Source organism: Lissotriton helveticus, chromosome 1_1 (assembly GCF_964261635.1).
Source record: "Lissotriton helveticus chromosome 1_1, aLisHel1.1, whole genome shotgun sequence".
Taxonomy (NCBI): Eukaryota; Metazoa; Chordata; class Amphibia; order Caudata; family Salamandridae; genus Lissotriton; species Lissotriton helveticus.
In genome coordinates, this window is record NC_136057.1 from 249,554,026 (window position 1) to 249,571,698 (window position 17,673).

A 17,673-nucleotide genomic window follows, 5' to 3' on the forward strand; every position below is an offset into this window, starting at 1 on the left:
TCTTGAAATCTTGAAATCTTGAGTGTATGCAATCCTTTGTGTGGGGACAGGAGACAACCCTTTCAGGTGCAAGTGTCAGTTCCTACCTTTCATCCTGTGCATGATGACCCATCAACATGCAGATGGCTACTCAGTCACACCTACCCTTCCTTTTTGTGTCGCTGTCTGGAGGGAATGCAGGAAGCCAGCTGTCACCCATCCTAGACGTGTATTCTAGAGACAGTAAGAAGGCACCAAATAGTTTAAGTAAGAAAATGGCAACTTTCTAAAAGTAGCATTTTCAGAACTGTAACTTAAAAAACTACTTCAGCATCAGTTGTGTTTTTAAATTGTGAGTCCAGAGACACCAACTTTGGGGGTCCCATCTTTTACCAATTGGAAATTACACTTATCAATCAATCAAACCAGATTTGTAAAGTGTGGCTTATCACTGGAGGCACTTCAGAAAATGGATGACCAAGTCTGTTGGGATGTACAAGGCTCCTGACAAAATTCAATACTCCATGAAGAAGGTTTTCTCTGCAAAAGAAAATACTTCAGGCTAATATCGAAAGTGGTTGCTCAGCTCCTTTAGACAAAGAGTGTTTTGTTGATAGAAGTCTCGTATAGACTCTCTGCCGAAGGTGAGAAGGCAATATATACAATTTATTGTTCCCCTCCTTAGTCCAAGGTGAAGAGGTATGTTGTTGACCGAGAGCTCCAAGATTGGTCAAAGGAGGTTTAAAAGGTTGTGCCCATTTCCCACCAGCTGGAATTTTATTGTACCCCAAAACAGTGCAACTTTGCTTTTCTCATTCAATTTTCAAATGTAGAGAATGGTGGAGAAGGAGGAGAGAGCACGGGGACAAATGTGAAGACCATACTTTTTGATCTATTTGCATTCAGGGAAGACGGCATGGACCAGCCAGTCGGGCTGGTTATAAACTTGCATCAGTTCTTTACAGGCACTTCAAGATGGACAGAAGCAATCTTTTAAAAGTCATACAGAAAAAAGATGACTGACCACGCATCTGAACCTGAGAGAGCCTTGTTTCTACAGATGCTCGATGTTATTAGTTAGAGCCTATCATTGGAAATAGTTGACATTTGACTGGAAGGCAGAGAAACCAAACCAGACGCAGTGCTGCCCGAGGCCAGAGGTTTCTGCGTTATAATATACCTAAATGATATGATCTTCATTGCAAAGATTCATGATACTGTGACCTGACGTGAGGTTAACCAATGAACCTTGGTTTCCTCATAAACTAGGAGAACTCAGTGACATCTCTATCACAGCAAATACTTTGGCCATCCTCTTCACACAAGACCAAACTCGTATAACTTGTCTTATCATCCATAGCATCAACTTTTTGTGGTCTGCTACATTACAGGTTCCTTCAGAGACTGAAGATCGAACATTTGCAATAAAGAGTGACCTATTTAGAACAAGTCCGCTTGACAGTAGGGGGTGGTTAAGGAGCTAAATCAGTGCCTGGTATATATAGATGCCTGGAATCAGCATGCCAACTTTGGTGTATCTCCTGCCTTGGTTATCACCTGGGAAGCAAGTGTGACTATATAGAGGGCTGGTGGTGGTGATGTCTTGACTGATGTCAAGTGGTGTGTAGGACAACCTGTCAGCAGTGGTCGTAAATGATAGCCATATAAGGGGGCACCACATCTTGTAGGCTGGTAGAATTTGGTTATAAAGCATTTGCCACTCTTTCCTAAGCTAGCAGATCACCAGCACATCCGACTACCTTCCCAATCTAAGCACAATAGTGACCAACTCACATTCCCAGTGCCCTGCTGACTTCATGGATGTGATGCTGAACCTGCAGGTAGAAGTCACTACACACCACATTTGGGGTTGGTATCAGGTATATCTGTTTGGATCCTCGCATGGTGAGGTTTTATAATTGGAAGATGCTTGGCAGGGATGGGCAGATCCAAGCAAGTAGTCAGGCCAGACACTGAATTGTGCTTTTCCCCCATTCATCCTGATTCATTCTGATTTCCAAGGTGACATTTCAAGTGAGGCAACATCTGGGCAATCTGATTTTGATCCCACTGCCTTGTTATGCGCTTGACATCTATATCTTTTGGAACTTTCTAGTAATTCTCAAATTCACATTTTCAGAGGGCTTTAATGCACTGGAATACCCAATGCTTGAAGAGTGGATTCATGGCACTGGTAGCCTGGAAGAGTTCAGGGACTTTCAAGAGAGTTGAGTTGCTGACCATGTCACCTTGGGAACCGGGCATGGCCATTAGTTATAAGGCAGCATGGGTATCATGCCTGGCAAAGAGATCAATCCCAGATTAAGATAAAAGTAGGCCACAAGCAGTCCTGCATGAACAAGAACTCCTTCTCTACTGACCACCAAGCATTCACATGCCATACTCCATACTGCCAGACAACAAGAAACTAATGTGTAATACTAAAACCCTCCCCACTCTATACCTTCATCTGTCACTCCTAAAAGCTGTTCTCTAGAATACCAACCTATAACCAAATCCATGGGTCAAATCAAGGAACCCGTGCCCCCTCCCCACCTCACGTTAGGGTATAAACTAGTCATGTACTTTTCATTGCAACCACTTCAAGCAAATATTTGCTGTGTCAACCAACAAGGTGAAGCATGCAGGAAACATACAGACATGGATCCCGAAGCAGGGGGCTCTGCAGCTGATTGGGTTGTTCTTATCTCTTTGGACCCAGCAAGTCTTTCCGTTCCTCCATGAGGTGTCCCACAATTTGGTGCCTCGCGGAAGCATGCTTTCTCTCCAAATGTAACCTTCAGCTTTGCAGGCTCGAGAAGTATATAGTCTAAATCAGGATTTCCAAAGTAGGTCCTTAAGGGCTGGATCCATGCCAGATTTTTAAGACACCTACAGTTATATAAAGGGGAATATGCTAAAAATCTGGCATGAATCCGGCCCTCCATGAACGACTTTAGAGAACCCTGGTCTAAATTCATGGCTTGTGGATAATATTTAACAGCTAAACGATCTCCTCTGCTGTTGGAACAGGTGAGCATAGTAAAAACATCACCTTGATGGAACTGGAAAATGCATTTCTACATCACATGAGGCACTAAGTGCTGCTTTGCTGCCCATATAATTGAACAGTCATCCGATGATAGATTGAGGCGAGCCCCAGGGAGAAGCCTAAGAGACAAAGCACAGTGTGCTCTTTCAATCATGTAGCAGGGAGGGACTTTCTTAAGAGCATCCATGCCTTTTCCCAGGTGGCAAGAAGCTTCTTTGGGCTCAATCCCGATCCCACTCTAAGATCCAGACAACTCAAAGATTATTACTTTGCTTCTCCCCTTTGCATCTTCTACTCTTTACTCTCAATATTTTATAGTCTTACTATACTTACTGTGACATGTAAGGTAGATGTTTTTGTTTTCCACTGTTGAGAGGTCATACACTGTGTTAGGGAGATCTTGCCTAAGTAAGGAGACATCAAGGCAAAATTTCCCTTCCAGCGACTTTCATGTTTCCTGAATCATGGGATGGCCTCTGTCGATGAAGCAGAGGAGTTTGTGTTATTAGGCACCCCATGTCCAGTGGAGTCCGTTGGTACCTCTGATTACTGGCTAGGGTTTGCATATTTTTCTATTTTGGTTAGCTCTTCTTGGCTTTGGCCATTGTAAAGAGGTTGGACAAGGGCATGTAGGCAATCAGTCAAGTGAACCTCAAAAAAGACCAGCAGCACGCCCAAAATTCTCCAGTGAAGCTAGGAGGTAAACTATTATCTGTACAGATTTTCAATAAGTCCATCGGGAACATCCAAGTCTATTCCCCATGCCTGCCTGGGTAATATCACTCCCTATTTGTCTAAGCATATGTTATAATTCTCATGCCCTGCTTGCTTCAAGAAGTGCTTTTGCGTGTTGCCGTCAAGTCGAGAAAGCATACAGGAGGACCGGTAGAGATCCCCAACAATTTTGTGGTTGTGGGACCCCTCTTTTTGCACCACCCCGAACAGCAGGTGCAAAAAGAGGGGCCACACAACCACAGTAGCCAATGTCGACAGAAAGAAATTCCGACCCTATCCCCCTGAACAGCAGAACCAATAGGAAACCTGGGGGCCAGACGTGAAGTGGCCTCCCAACTCAAGCTCGCCAGGGTCTCTTCTGCTAATGGGCCCTGGCTCACCTGCAGTCAATCAATAGTCCTGGAAGCCGAAACGGGGTAGTGGTTTCACATTACCCCGATCTGCTGCACATTGTTGAATGGTTTTGCACCTCAGACCTATCTCCCAGTCTCACACGGTGTACCAGTAGGCCTCTTCTCTGTCTCCTCCTTCTGGATACAATCTCAGCCACTCAATGCTATTGAAGCATTTCTTCATTTCCTCAGATGTGCAAAATGCGGTAATAGTTGCCTTCAGTCTCTGCAGAATGCTGTAGCTTGCTTCCTCTTAAAAATTCCAAAATTCAGTTCTATATTAAAGAGAATTAGAGACCTCCACTGGTTGCCTGTTCAGGATAGGGTAAAGTTCAAGGGCTTGTGCATTGTACATATGGCTCCACCTGGATCTGGAACACCTATTTTTCAGACGTCCCTTAGATGGCATGTCCCTTGACGTGATTAAAGATCATCTACCGCCTGGTTGGTCGCTATTCCCAAGGTAAAGAAGGTAAATTGGGGAGGCAAAAGCTTCTTCCATTTGGCTTGTAAGCTGTGGAATTTCATGCCTTTCTCATTGAGATCTCAAACAAATAAGTTTCAGAAAATCCCTGAAGGTCTGGCTCTGTCTCTAGTGTCAATAAAGTCTCCTTCTTTACTCGGTCAGTGATAGCTTTATTAGCACTAAGGCACCTCGGCATTCACGCTCTTTAGAAAAATATTACTTACTTAATCAAGCCTCCAGTACTTTCTCTGCTCCACTGGCCCAACCACTCAACCAGGGCTTGCACTGCCTAGGGGCCTCTTCAAAGACCCATGAAGTGAGCCTTCCCTCCAACCACTGTCACTGCACCCCAAATCAGCAACAAAGAAAGACAGACTAAATTCAGGCTTGCTACCCAGGGCAGGAGTGAGCGGTATTGTTATCTATCTAAGCAGATTGTGACTGATGATTAGGGCTACCAGTGCTTGTCGGCTAGAGTGCATCTGTCCTGATGGCTTCGCAAACCACACCCATGTTGATTATTGTGTGTTTAACTACTTCACCCAGGATCAATGGGATTGGTATCCATCCTGTTTGTTGCTTAGACACATAATACTTGCCTCTGTGTCTTTAACAGAATCGAAACCTATTAAACTTTTAGTACCGAAAGTCCCTTTTGTTACTCGTACTAATGATGCATTCAGTTGCTGAAAGCGGAACCTGGCGCGTCATCTGAACTTAACACAGAGCTTGTTGTAAAGATGTGAGAAAGCTGCCTCGAAGGGCCAATATCAATTTCCTTTAAGTGGTCAGTCTCTTTCCACTTTGGGACATGCCAATGCCGTCCACATCAGAGATGCCACAGATACGCCTATTCAACAGACATCCAATAATGTCTCAGTGTCATTCTGACTTATCTGCAATGAAAGGCTCTCTTGTGGTCCCTCAGTTTCAAACATGATAAAAAGCAAACCATAACAATCACTTGCACAACAGAACCTGCTTGAAGTCCTAGTCCGCGTATTCCAACTGCCCCGGGAAGTTGTGGTGTCAATCACATGTTCTCAACCACAATGGTAAGAGATGATCATGGATGGACAAGACTATCTTATGGAACATCTTCCAGTGCTTCTTGTCTCCCCTGAGACTGTCCACAGATGCAGAAATAACTACTTTTATACATGCACATGTGTGTTGCATTTAATCAACCTCGCCGTGGTTAGGAACAATCACCATGAGACACATGAGAAGGTAATATTTATTCAGAAGAGCGATTACACACATATATATCCCAGGTGAAGAGCACTCAGCCCTTCATCATGGGATTAGAAGAGGCAGACTTTGTCTATTTCACACCATTCCCATCCCAGTTGTAATCTACTATCTTCATAGTGTCTTCACAGTGTGTTTTCCTTCCCTTAATTCTCAATGTACCTTTTCCTTTTTGCCAATTACTATAAAAATATTGCTTTCATCAGTGGAACCTCTGATTTATCCTTAAACTGTTTACAGGGTTCTCTCCCTGAGATCTCACGTGTGATTTATTTCAGCTTACTATACATTATTGTTGCTAAGCTGCTAGTACATAAAGTGGTGTTATATGTGGTTTGTGCAGGTTATCATGGTTGCAAATTAAATCCATTTAATTGTGGTATTTTTTAATCTAACTACTGAATTCTCGTGTGAAAGATTTACTCATAAGACATTAAAGTAATGTAGCTAGACTTGAAAAAAACTGATTGATTTTAAAACTGTAAGGATGAAATTACATCCATTCTTACCAGAAAAATAAAACTGAGATGCTGTCTATGCAACTAACCACTCCCTCCTGGCAGACCAAACCTCCTGGAATATGAAGAACCTCTGTAGGCCATACCGCCTTCTTACAGGGCTTCACAATGGCAGAGCCTTTTTGATGAAAAGTTTTGGGCCAGGTGCTGACTTTGTGCAGCCTTCACTGGATACTCTTCTGGGTTTTCTGAGACAGCAGACGTAGTTTTAACATACTAACCAACCTTTCATTAAGATCACTGGGAAGCCCCAAACTAAGTCTCCCATGGCCACAGAGTGCTGCCCTAGCTGTGGCCTTGCTAACATATTTTGCATTCATTTAGGAATCAAACAGAGCCCAAATGATATCAAGCAAAAAGCAAAATAAACACATGACATATTACATGTATGTCTTACTATCCATTTTCTTGCTCTGTCTTTACCTCAGGCTCCTAACCACTGATCACTTGTTTTCCTGCTTACTTAACTACACTGGTCATCTCACTAATCTCTTTTGATTTCTGCATGAAGCGGACTCTTACCAACTATGAATATAAATGATGAATTGCAAGAAAAAGAGATGAGATGTGCCCATTGATCAAAACTTTGGGTCAGTGTCAAATTTAGCAGATGCTGTGTGGGGAGTTCTCTTCCTTGTAAGTCCATCATCAACATAAGTTCAACCCCTCTTTGTTCTCCCCAGTTCCTTGCCCCATTGGTGTCAGGGGCACTGGAATTGATCTTTCTCGTTGTACATTGGAGGTGGTGTCACAGGCGGACAGGTGGCTTCAAGCCTAGGCTCATTCTGCATGATGATCACCGGCTGCGAAAGGAAAGCAGATTTCTAAGGTCAGATGGAAAGCATATTCAATGACATCTCCACAAGAGCATGCATTGGTTTTTGACAGTAAGATCATCCGTGTGCGAAAGCACCCATGACCCGCTAAACAGTATTGACCTCAATCACACTGCCAGCCAGACCATCAGTATTCCAATCACCACCATCAACCACCAAAATCACATCCTTTCTCCAATAAATGTATAGTTATCTCTTTCAACATTCCTGTCACCCCATGCAATCAATTGTTCTAGCTCTCCTTATCAAGTTGTTCTTTGTTTTAGACTCTACTAAATCTAAGAGAACCAAAGGGTAGAGAAAGTAGACTAAGAATGGAAGTTATGCCGTTGAGCTAATGTGATCAAGCGGATTTCTTTCACCATACAATACAAGTGAAAATTCCTTCTAAATGGTCGTATTGGGACCAAACCTCTGCCTCTGTATATGTTTTACTAAAATATAGAAAAAAGTGAAAAAAGTGATGGAAAGAATGCTTGAATTAATCTCAACCAATGGTAATTACTTGAGCCACATTGCAGTCCTTCATTGTTTCACCCACCACACCTTGCCTTACTGCAACGGGTATGCCCAGAAGTGAACGCCATGCTCGCTGTGCCACTGGAACCAAGCTGCACCAGACTGAAGTGACCAACTAAGCTGAACCAATCTTGTTTCAGAGTGTGCCTGGTTAGCTGTTTGGAATGGATTGTTCCTATTGGAGCAGGACCAAGGCAGATTTTGATATGGATGGGTTTAAACTGAGGTGGCATATTGGGCAAAAAATGATGGACTGGGATGTAGCCCTGAGTAATCACCAGTGGATTGGATTAATTAAGAATTTCATCCATCATTTCTTTGAATGTTTCTCTATATATTTTTAAGTATGGAACAATAACAATATGCTTGCTGTTTCTATTTTAATGTTGTAGAGAGTATATGTTATGTGGAGAAGCCTGCGTGGTTCAAACTAATTTTTTGCAGCAACCCTCAGGGAACTCATGAGAAGGAGACCCTGGAAGCTAATGCAAGAAAAAACACTGAAGGCAGGACATAGCAAGAGAGAGAGAGAATGAGGGCAATGAGACACTACAGCACGAGAGAGAGAGGGGGACTCCAGGGATGTAGGGAGGGGCCAGGGAGTACTAGTAGGGGAGGGAGGAGAGGCCGAGGAGACACATGTGGGAAAGTGATGTGCCAGAGATGAAGGTAAGAGCTTGGTGGAGTCTAAGAAGAGAAGAAGGCACTGGGGATGCAGAAGGATCATGCAGCATCTTCGGCAGTGGATGCAAAGCCTTGGGAGCAAAACTGAAAAATTGGGGTTGGCAAAGGAATCAGGAGATATAAGTATGGGAAGAGCAAGCATTGCACCCATCTGCAGCAGATTCATCCAAACTGAATAGTCAGTTGTTGCAGGATAAGCGGGACAGACACCTTTTTATCTAGACCGTAACAAAATTCCAGGCCTGGGCAGAGTTTGCGGAGTTCAGCTACGCGGAACTCCGCGCATTGTAAAAAAAACTTTGCGGAGTACCACAAGTGGCGGAGTGCAGCGCGAACTGCTGTTCGCACTGATCTTCCTGCCACTTGAGTAGAAATTATAACTGAGCTCGCGCTCACACACTTACCATTGGCAAGCACGAATGGGGATAAAACCCTGCGTCACTATGCGGAGCGGAGTTTTCTGCACTCCGCGAGCTGAGTGGAGCTCAGAGTGTAGAAAACTCTGAAAAGTCTGTGAACTAAGTGGAGTGCAGAAAACTCTGAAAAGTCCGCAAACTGAGCGGAGTTCCAAGCCCAGGCCTTCAAAATTCTGGAGATATCTTCGATGGGTGAGTATTCTCAAGATGGAAGAATAAATGGATCCACTAAAATCTCACATGATTGGAACTTTCAAAAGGCCATTTTGAAGACAGGCATATGCAAACTGCTTAAAAGAAATGAAATACGACAAGGATGTGTGTGCTGTAGGACAACACACTTACAAACAAGGATTGTTTTACATATACAATAATGACTAGATCCACAATTAAATGTGTAATGAAAGACCATCATTTTCAGATCTCAAATAGATCTACAAATATTCCACCGGAGGTAGAAAGATACATCGATCTACGATGTGATTGAGAATATATCAAGCCAATCACTGAAGGTTTATCAGCCAAATAAGCCAATAGCTTGCAAAGGGACAGTAGACCACCATCCCTTTGATTGCGTTCTAAAATGGAAAACTTTAGGGGGAGCAGGCAGTGATCCTTTAGACCACCACCTCAATTATCAACAAGCATTGGCATAGCCAATAGGTCTCGCCTTCGGGACCTTATAAGTGTTTAGTCATGCAACACTTGATGTTGCACCAAGGATATTGTGCTGGATAAATAAACACTTTTAAGGTCCCAAAGGCGAGACCTATTGGTTATGCCAATGCTTGGTATAGCAAGGCAGGTGCTATTTACTCTACTATGTACTGTTAAAAGATCTGTTTATCTAAGTGCAAATGCTTGGAATTTGTTTTAGAACAAACATATGGTGCTGAACAGTTAATAGAACCCGTTTCTGGCTATCCTCATGGTTGCCTGATATACTTGCTTGCTTATTTGTTCAACTGACCTGCCATTAATTAAAAGGTTCCATTTTCTGCCCCAGTTTCCTGCCAGAGACAGCTTTCTAATTGACATACTCCAGAGCCTAATGCTTGCATGTGTTTGCTTATTCAACCTTCCTTTTCCTGCCCCTGTCTTCTCCTATTTCTAGCCACAGTGTTCTATCGCAGAAAGCTTTCTAATTGGTAGGAAACACTCAGTAATCTTCTAGTAGGTTCCAAAATTAACACTTGCATGACAGGCTATGAATATCGCTTTCAAACACAGCACCCTGCTTGACCTTGCCGACCTGTCTGAAGAAAGAACTGTCTCTCATGTCAGCGCTGCCTCTGGGTTCAGAGCCATGGCGCCTGCTAGGAGAGTAACCCAGACACCTTTGCTTGGAAGCTGGGGTCCAGCAACTGCTCTTGGAGCTCCATCACTTGGTGTTGGCTGATACCAATCTTGAATCCTGGAACTAGGTCATTCAGTCAGCACCGTCGTGCCTGGTCTGCCTGGAGTAAGGCTATCATTCTTTCACTGTCTTTTAATGCGCCAGCGATCCTTGCCCGTTACATGGATCTTGGGTTAGTGGAAAAACTGGGTGCTTCTAGATTTGGTATCCTCTTTTTATTAAAGAATAAGCCCTAGAAATTTGAGTTTCAATAAAAAAGTGTTGGTGAAAGGAAAAGGACTAGTTGTGAGAAATAACAAAACGCTAAGGAAAGACAAAGAGTTTGGAGCAGAGGCTAAAGAGTATGTACTGCGGATTCAGCATGGGGGTCAGTGCTCAAAGGGCCTTCAGATGGACTCAGATTTCTTATAGTGATTTTTGTAGAATGTTTAATGATGAACTTGCACCTCAGGCTGATTGTAAAGCATTCATGTAGGGTTCTCTGAAGTGATTGTATTCTTGTTGCAGAGTACTTCTTCTGACTGAAGGAGTGTGTCTTGCCACTAGAACTTGAGGGGTCCTGATGAGAAGGATTAAAACCCACCCTACATCCTTTTCAAGGGAGCACCAGGTACAGCACAATTATAGCTCTCGCCCCCAAACACCCCTTACCCAGTGTTAGTCACCGGTTTCAGTCATCTCTTTTGATACAAAAGATTAGCCACATGATAGCGAACAATCACAGCCAGTCACAACACTTCACACCGCAAAGCTTCCTCCGATAGCTCCTATTTTCCCCTCACACCTGATCTTCCCCCACAGTTCACAGGTTTGTTTTCCGCCTTTGAGTTGTTTCGAAATGTAATCCCCCGTTAAGGGCTACATTCCTGAATCCTTTGATGGCTTACATGGGTAAAGTCGAGGGGGAAGCACCAACTCACACGCCCAGGATGCATGCCCAACGGGACACCACATGACATATTACGACATGTCAGGCCAAGCTAGAGTGTGATTCCTGGATGGATGTAAGTCAGCCTACCCAAGTTGTGTTGATGTATGATAAAAGCAAAGTGTTAATCAAATACCTGCAATTGTATGTTATGGTATGTTAATGATGCAAAAACAACCTGTACCAGGAAATGTGAAAATCTTAATAAACACATTTAAACAAAAAAAAAGGATGTGGTGGAATATCTTCGCTTCCGGCGGTAGACCTAGGAATTCAGGTGAGTGTCCTTTGGTGTGACAGAAATACTATGAAAAAGGCAAACAGAATTCTGGCATATAAACCATGCCATGATAAGCCATAAAATCACATAATGGATCTCAAAGATGATGAGAGCAATAAACATTGAACTATCTCAGAGATCTTGGAGGTATTCTTAGCATTCTACTCTTCCCTCTTTTGGTGCCAAGGAATTGATCCAACTAAACAAGATGACTAACTTAATGGCCCTAAAAGCATCCTTTGAGGCATCAGAGCATAGAGGTCATCGAAAGAATGCCTAGCCAAACGAGTCCAGGGCCTGATGGCCCCCCAGTATTGTTTTATAACACTTACATTACTATCCTAGCAGAACCGCTCATGAGGGAATTTAATCATATCCTGATGTCCTAGATAGTGACAAGAGTGTGCTTGCTTGACATCTGTCTCTTTTGCTCAAGCCAGACAAAAACCCACTATTATACAGGAGGTATTGCCCCATTGCACTTTTGTTTTAAATTTGTTTTATTGATTTCAAAAGTAACAGTAGGCATTACAGTGTGAAAAAGGCAGATCAGACAAGAGAAGTCATCGATGCAGGTAGCTACATGGATTCTGTAAATCAGACAAATGGCAGATGGTGCTCGACTTAACAACGGTGTGGTGCCAGGTTTGCGAATGTCTCTCGTGAGGAGGTAATGAAATTGCATAAGTAAAAAAACCAACCGAAATTCCTGCCCCAACTCCCATCCCCCCTCCCTTATCCCACCCCACCCAGTGGGCCAGACCTGTGAAACTAACATAGCTGTGATCACATAGTAAAGGGTGCAATCACCCAGATGAGCTGGGGAATCATGTGTGTGCTCTGTGAGGCGCAGTATGCGGAGGTATCAAGGACACGTGACCTCGTTAAACTCCCTGGATAATAGAGACAGTAATGGAAGCCACACCTTCCGAAAGGCAGCCGTGGAGTGTGTGAGCGTGGCTTGGATGCGTTCCATCCCCAAAGTGAACCATATTTTATGCAGCCACCCTGTGTGAGTGGTCTTGGTGTTGGAGCCCCAGAGGGACAGAACATGCTGTGTAGCAGCCTGCATAGCAATTCTCATCTGGCGGCCTCTAGGGGATTTAAGGGGGAAGGTGAGCACGTTAGGTAGACCTAGGATGGTGTAAGCCGGGAATCTAGGGACTTCAGTGTCAAATGTAGAGTCTATATCGTCCAGGACTGTCTTCCAATATTCCTGGACTTTTCGGCATTCCCAGAGGAGGTGAGTTAAGGTGCCTTCTTCCCAGCAACCTCTCCAGCACAACGCACTACGTGTGGGGTTACTTTTATGGAGTCGGGCTGGAGTGAGATGCCAGTATATAGCTAGCTTTGTCGCCGTTTCCCTGCCTGCAGTGTTTCGGGTGGTGTGAGAGGCTCTGTAGTACACAGAGCTCCATTCCTTGGGTGATAGGGTCCGCCCCAGTTCTGCCTCCCACCTTTTTTGACCTGCTGTCTTGCCTGAAGGGGCGGGAGGTGTGAGCATTTTGTAAAGTTCTGTGATAAGATGTCTGTCCGATTTCTTCGTCACGAGCCACTTTTCAAAGACCGTCATGGGCCTGCCAACTAGAGGAGCAACATCTGGGTGTGTGAGCCAGTGCCTAATTTGGAAATATTGAAATAAGTGTGGGGAGACAACGTCGTAACTCTGAATTATGTCCGGTAGGGTAAGAAAACCTTGCAGATCAAAGAAATGGTCGGCAGAGAGGCAGCTGACGCCGCGCCATTGCGGGAACGCCCGGGGGTCATTGCCAGGTGGGAAGTCAGGATTGTCTAAAACGGGGGTGAGTGGAGAGGGGAAGGTAGTAAACCCTTTTTTGATCCCCACCGTATCCCAGATCCGCATGACAGTGCGAGTGATAGGGGAGCGCAAGAGATAGCGTGGTCTATGCTGTCGGGGCATGAATGGAATTTTCCAGAGGGGTGTGCGGGCCATTGCCCTATCCTGAAAAAGCCAGCGTTTCTCAGATTCTGGTCTGAACCATTCCACCAGGTATCGAAGCTGTGCAGCTTGAAAGTATTGGAACAGGTTAGGGACCCCAAGGCCTCCGTCGTCTGTGCTTCTGTACGACAGTTGTTTGTGTAAGCGCGCTCGCTTGCCCCCCCAAATGAAATGGTGAAAGGCAGCCTGTAGAGCTGCGATGGTACCAGCCGGCTGGAGCACTGGGAGAGTCTGAAATATGTACAGTATTTTAGGCAGGGCTGACATCTTCACTGCCGCGATGCGTCCCAGCCCCCATTGCACTTTTGAACTGTAATGTAAAACTATTTGCTTCTATCCTAACAAAGATACATCATACATTGTTGCCCAAGTTGAATTCTGTTCAACAATCTGGATTTCACAAAAACCAGCATGCAGGAGATAACACAAGGCTTGCATTTAACATGACGCAGGTGGATGATGGGAGTGGACAGTCAATGGTCCTTCTCTCACTTGACGTGCAAAAAGCCTTCAACACTGTCGACTTGACATACTAAATGGAAGTGCTGGGTGGAACTTCATATGGTCAATGATTAAAACAGTTATCAAATCCGCCTATAAGAGCTACTTTAGCAAATTTAAGGTAATCAGATATGATTCAGATAGCATCCCCATATCAAGGGGGCGAGACAGAGGTAACTTGATGTTCACACTCTCAATGGTACCCCTTGTTCAGAGAATCTTAAACAATCCAGATATTAACGGCATCAGGGAGGGAGACACAGATTATAAATTGGCGCTGTTTGCCGATAACATTTTCTGCTTCATAACCAGCCCAGAACCGGCCCTACGAGCCCTACAATCAGAACTCGACCAGTTCGCTGAAGTCTCTGGGTTCATTTGCTTAATTACTTACAATTTCAGGGCATAGTATTTCAGACCCACAAAACACGTTTTGTACGCTAGCTGGCTTTACTTGTACTGGAAATCCTATGAGATACTTAGGCATTGACCGACAATTCTTGACAAAAGGGTTTTATAACTTTAACATCCCATCACTCCTACAAACATTACAGAGGGAGACATGTACCGCTTGGAAAAATTAAATATACCTAAGATGGGACGCTGCAACTTAAATTCACTAAATCGACCTTAACACAAATAAAAGTGAAAATGCTAGACTGTGTGGAAGGAGTCTCGAAAGCAACATTATATTGCACAGACGTGAAAAGAGGCTAGGGTTTCAAACCAGAACATTAAAGAGCACTGCCAGGTCTTCCATATGTATACAATACACAGAAAATGCCTACAGGCTCATGACCAGATGGTACCTCTGCCTCACAAGACTGAAGGCAATGCTCAGGGACCCGACACTTGTAGGAAAGGTTGTGGGAAATGAGGCACGTTGCTTCGTGTCTTTTGCTCTAGTACTCTGTTATTCCAACAATCCCATTGTACATCACAGCCATACCTGGAGCTATCTTGCAGCCTTTGCCACAGTTTTTTATTTGGTGATTCAGAAGAAATTAACATGTTCCCTTTGACCATACCAATGGGTAAGCTAATTTCACGCTTACTGTTCGCTCCAGATTGTCTGTTGCCCAAATGTGGAACCTGATGTCTGCCTCCCCACCCCTGATTAATATGAGGTGTGGTCCATCTTTGCAATGCAAAAGCTGTAGTTTAATGTACATTCTAAACTTTACATGTTTGAGAGGGTGTGGCTTCCATTCATGACCTATACGAAGAGAACCCAGGCAATGGGAGGTGATCCTGCTCTACTGTCTGCCACATTGCGTAACCTTGGTTGTGTTAGATGCCCCCACAAGGGACAATGGCGATACCATTTATCAACATGAATGGTTGGGAGGATGCTGTATGCTTGCTCTTTGACCCATTGGAATGTCTAGTCTTTAACAAAGGCTGTGTTTCCCTACCACTAATAGAGATTTGAAGAACTATAGCAATATATGGTTTTTAGAATGCTCTTTCCTCTATATTGTACTTATCAAAAATATGATATATGTGACTTCTAATTTCTGTAACAAAGTTGCTAAAAACGAAAGAGGGGCTCAGATGTTGCTGGCCCTGCTGCAGATGTTCTTGTTGTATCAGTTTTAATGGATGCCAGCGGTAACGCTAGCCCTCTGAACTACCACTGCTAATGAGCCACTCTTTCTGCTTGTGGCCCATGTGGTGAGTCAAGCTCTGTCTCAAAGGAGTTGTCAAGCCCACGAGTGTTCTGTAAATCAAAATATAAGGCATCACCAGTGAAAGGAGGGGGACCAAACTATTCCTCTCACCATCATCTTCAACCTCCAGTGGTGCACCCTGCTCTGGCACATGGTCAGAGTCAGTTACATAAAGATAACGGAGCCTCTACTGCTAGCTATGATGCAGAAAAGGCACATGGTTGGAGTCATGCTGTGTGACAACCAGATGTGCTTTTGTAACTTTGTAGCTCAACATCGGTCTAGCTCAGGCTGATGATTTTTCGATGTCCCCCTATTGTGCTGGCACCAATCATCCTCTGATGTCGGTGGCCTTGGGGTGGGCAGAACAGTCATGGATCATGGGGCTGGAGTAGAAACCTGTACTGAAGACATTATGGGCCCGCAACAAGTCCCAAGGGGATAGACAACACCAGGGAGTGACCCACCGAAGATAACTAGACTGCAGGCATCTGCATTTCCATGGGACCCAAACACATGCCAGAGGAAGGCGGATGCTCACTGACAATTTGCAAAACGGCCTATTTGAAGGCCTCGATCTGCTGCAGGTTTGAGACTGTTATAGGGAACCCATGGAACATACAGAACAGCTGAGGAGTCAGATCAGTGACAGGCGGCCTAGTCGGAGTGCAACTTGTGTTTGACACTAACATCGCTTCGGAATCGGAGTCAGGTGGTGGGATCAAATCCTGAACAGGATTTACGTGAAGGCGGCAACTTTTTTGTGCCCTGCAACATACAATTTTGCCTCCCTGTTCGATTCACTTTTGGGTGTATGAGGGCGCACTTATTACACAACTTAAAGTTATATCCTGTGCCCATGCACCAAAGAGGCACCTTGTACGGATCCATGACCGATACTGGCTTTTTGCATACACAGAACGGCTTGAATCTTGTCATTTTCAGTTAGCACACTGTGAACATTCTGTACAAAAAAACAGGCAATTTAGCAAAGGAGCTCTTGCTCAGCATCAAAGAGAGTGGAAAGAAAGAAACAGAGAGCAGTACATGGCGGGGGCGATTATATCCTCTCTGCTACATCAGATGAGGAAAGTACAGTTAAAAGTATCCATCAGAAACATTTAATATAGAATATATATATACATGTAATACATGATGGGAAACAAAAGAAATTGAAATGTTTTTGTATATTTATTAGATGACTTAAGTATTATAAATTGATTGATTGACTCTGGAAAGTTTTTTTTGTCACACGGACACATCACAAGGTGATGCCAGCAAAAGGCTGAGACAGTGATGTCTGGCAAAGATGAGAATCGAATGCAGTGATTCAGTCTATACCACATCTCGGCCAGGAAATGTGTCAAAGAAAGGGTGAAAATCGCCTGACAGCCCACAAACACCTTTTTATTAAATGATGCACTACCTAGGACCAGCATATATAACGAAGCTCTGCCTGTTAGTGGAAACATTCACACCAATTTGGGTTTACATCAAAGACACTGTTCTCAAAGCAGGAGCAATTTTAAAGAGATAGTGAGACTTGAGACAATATTTCTTCTTCCAAAGCATCTCCCTACTGTGTGAACAAAAAAAACAAACTTGAAAATTAAGTTTCAAAACGTCACTGGGATGTCCTGAATGAATGAGGTACGTTTTCTTTAAGGGTTTAACAAGCGCGGGCGCATCACGCGAACAGTGGGAAGGTTGAAGGGAGTGCGGCCCAGAGCAACCAAAGCGTTTGCCTTGTGGGAGCGAGCCAGGGGTACCATGTGTTTGTGATAATTACTAACACATGGCGCTGCACGCTCCCACAAGGGAATCGCCGTACGTGCACGCGTTGCCATTGAAGGCAATGGAACGCGTGTACGTTTTAGCCTGAAAAAGGCAATCGATGGCTACAGGTCTCTTTCCTATGCAGCGCATGCGCGCTGCATAGGCGAGACCTAAAAAGGAAATGGTACAAAGGGGACGTCTTCCCCTTTGTGAATCAGTTACCATTGCAACTTGTGAATCAGTAACTACTCAGTGGTTTTGCGACCTAAATTGCCTTCTTAAAACATTGACAAATACGACACCAAAGTGCAACTTGAAAGGAACACTCCTTTCATGCCCTTCCAAATTGCAAT

At 44.1% G+C, this 17,673-nt stretch overlaps 1 protein-coding gene across 1 annotated transcript in view; it reads right to left on the minus strand.

Moving 5' to 3' along the window:
- Positions 1 to 5,865: 5,865 nt before the first annotated feature.
- LOC144769001 (membrane-spanning 4-domains subfamily A member 4A-like) overlaps positions 5,866 to 17,673 on the minus strand; it is a 103,233-nt gene continuing 91,425 nt past the window's right edge. The window contains exon 8 of the mRNA XM_078652996.1: positions 5,866 to 7,196. Coding sequence (XP_078509122.1) covers positions 7,095 to 7,196 — 102 coding nt within the window. The 3' untranslated portion in view covers positions 5,866 to 7,094. The remainder of the gene's footprint in view (positions 7,197 to 17,673) is intronic.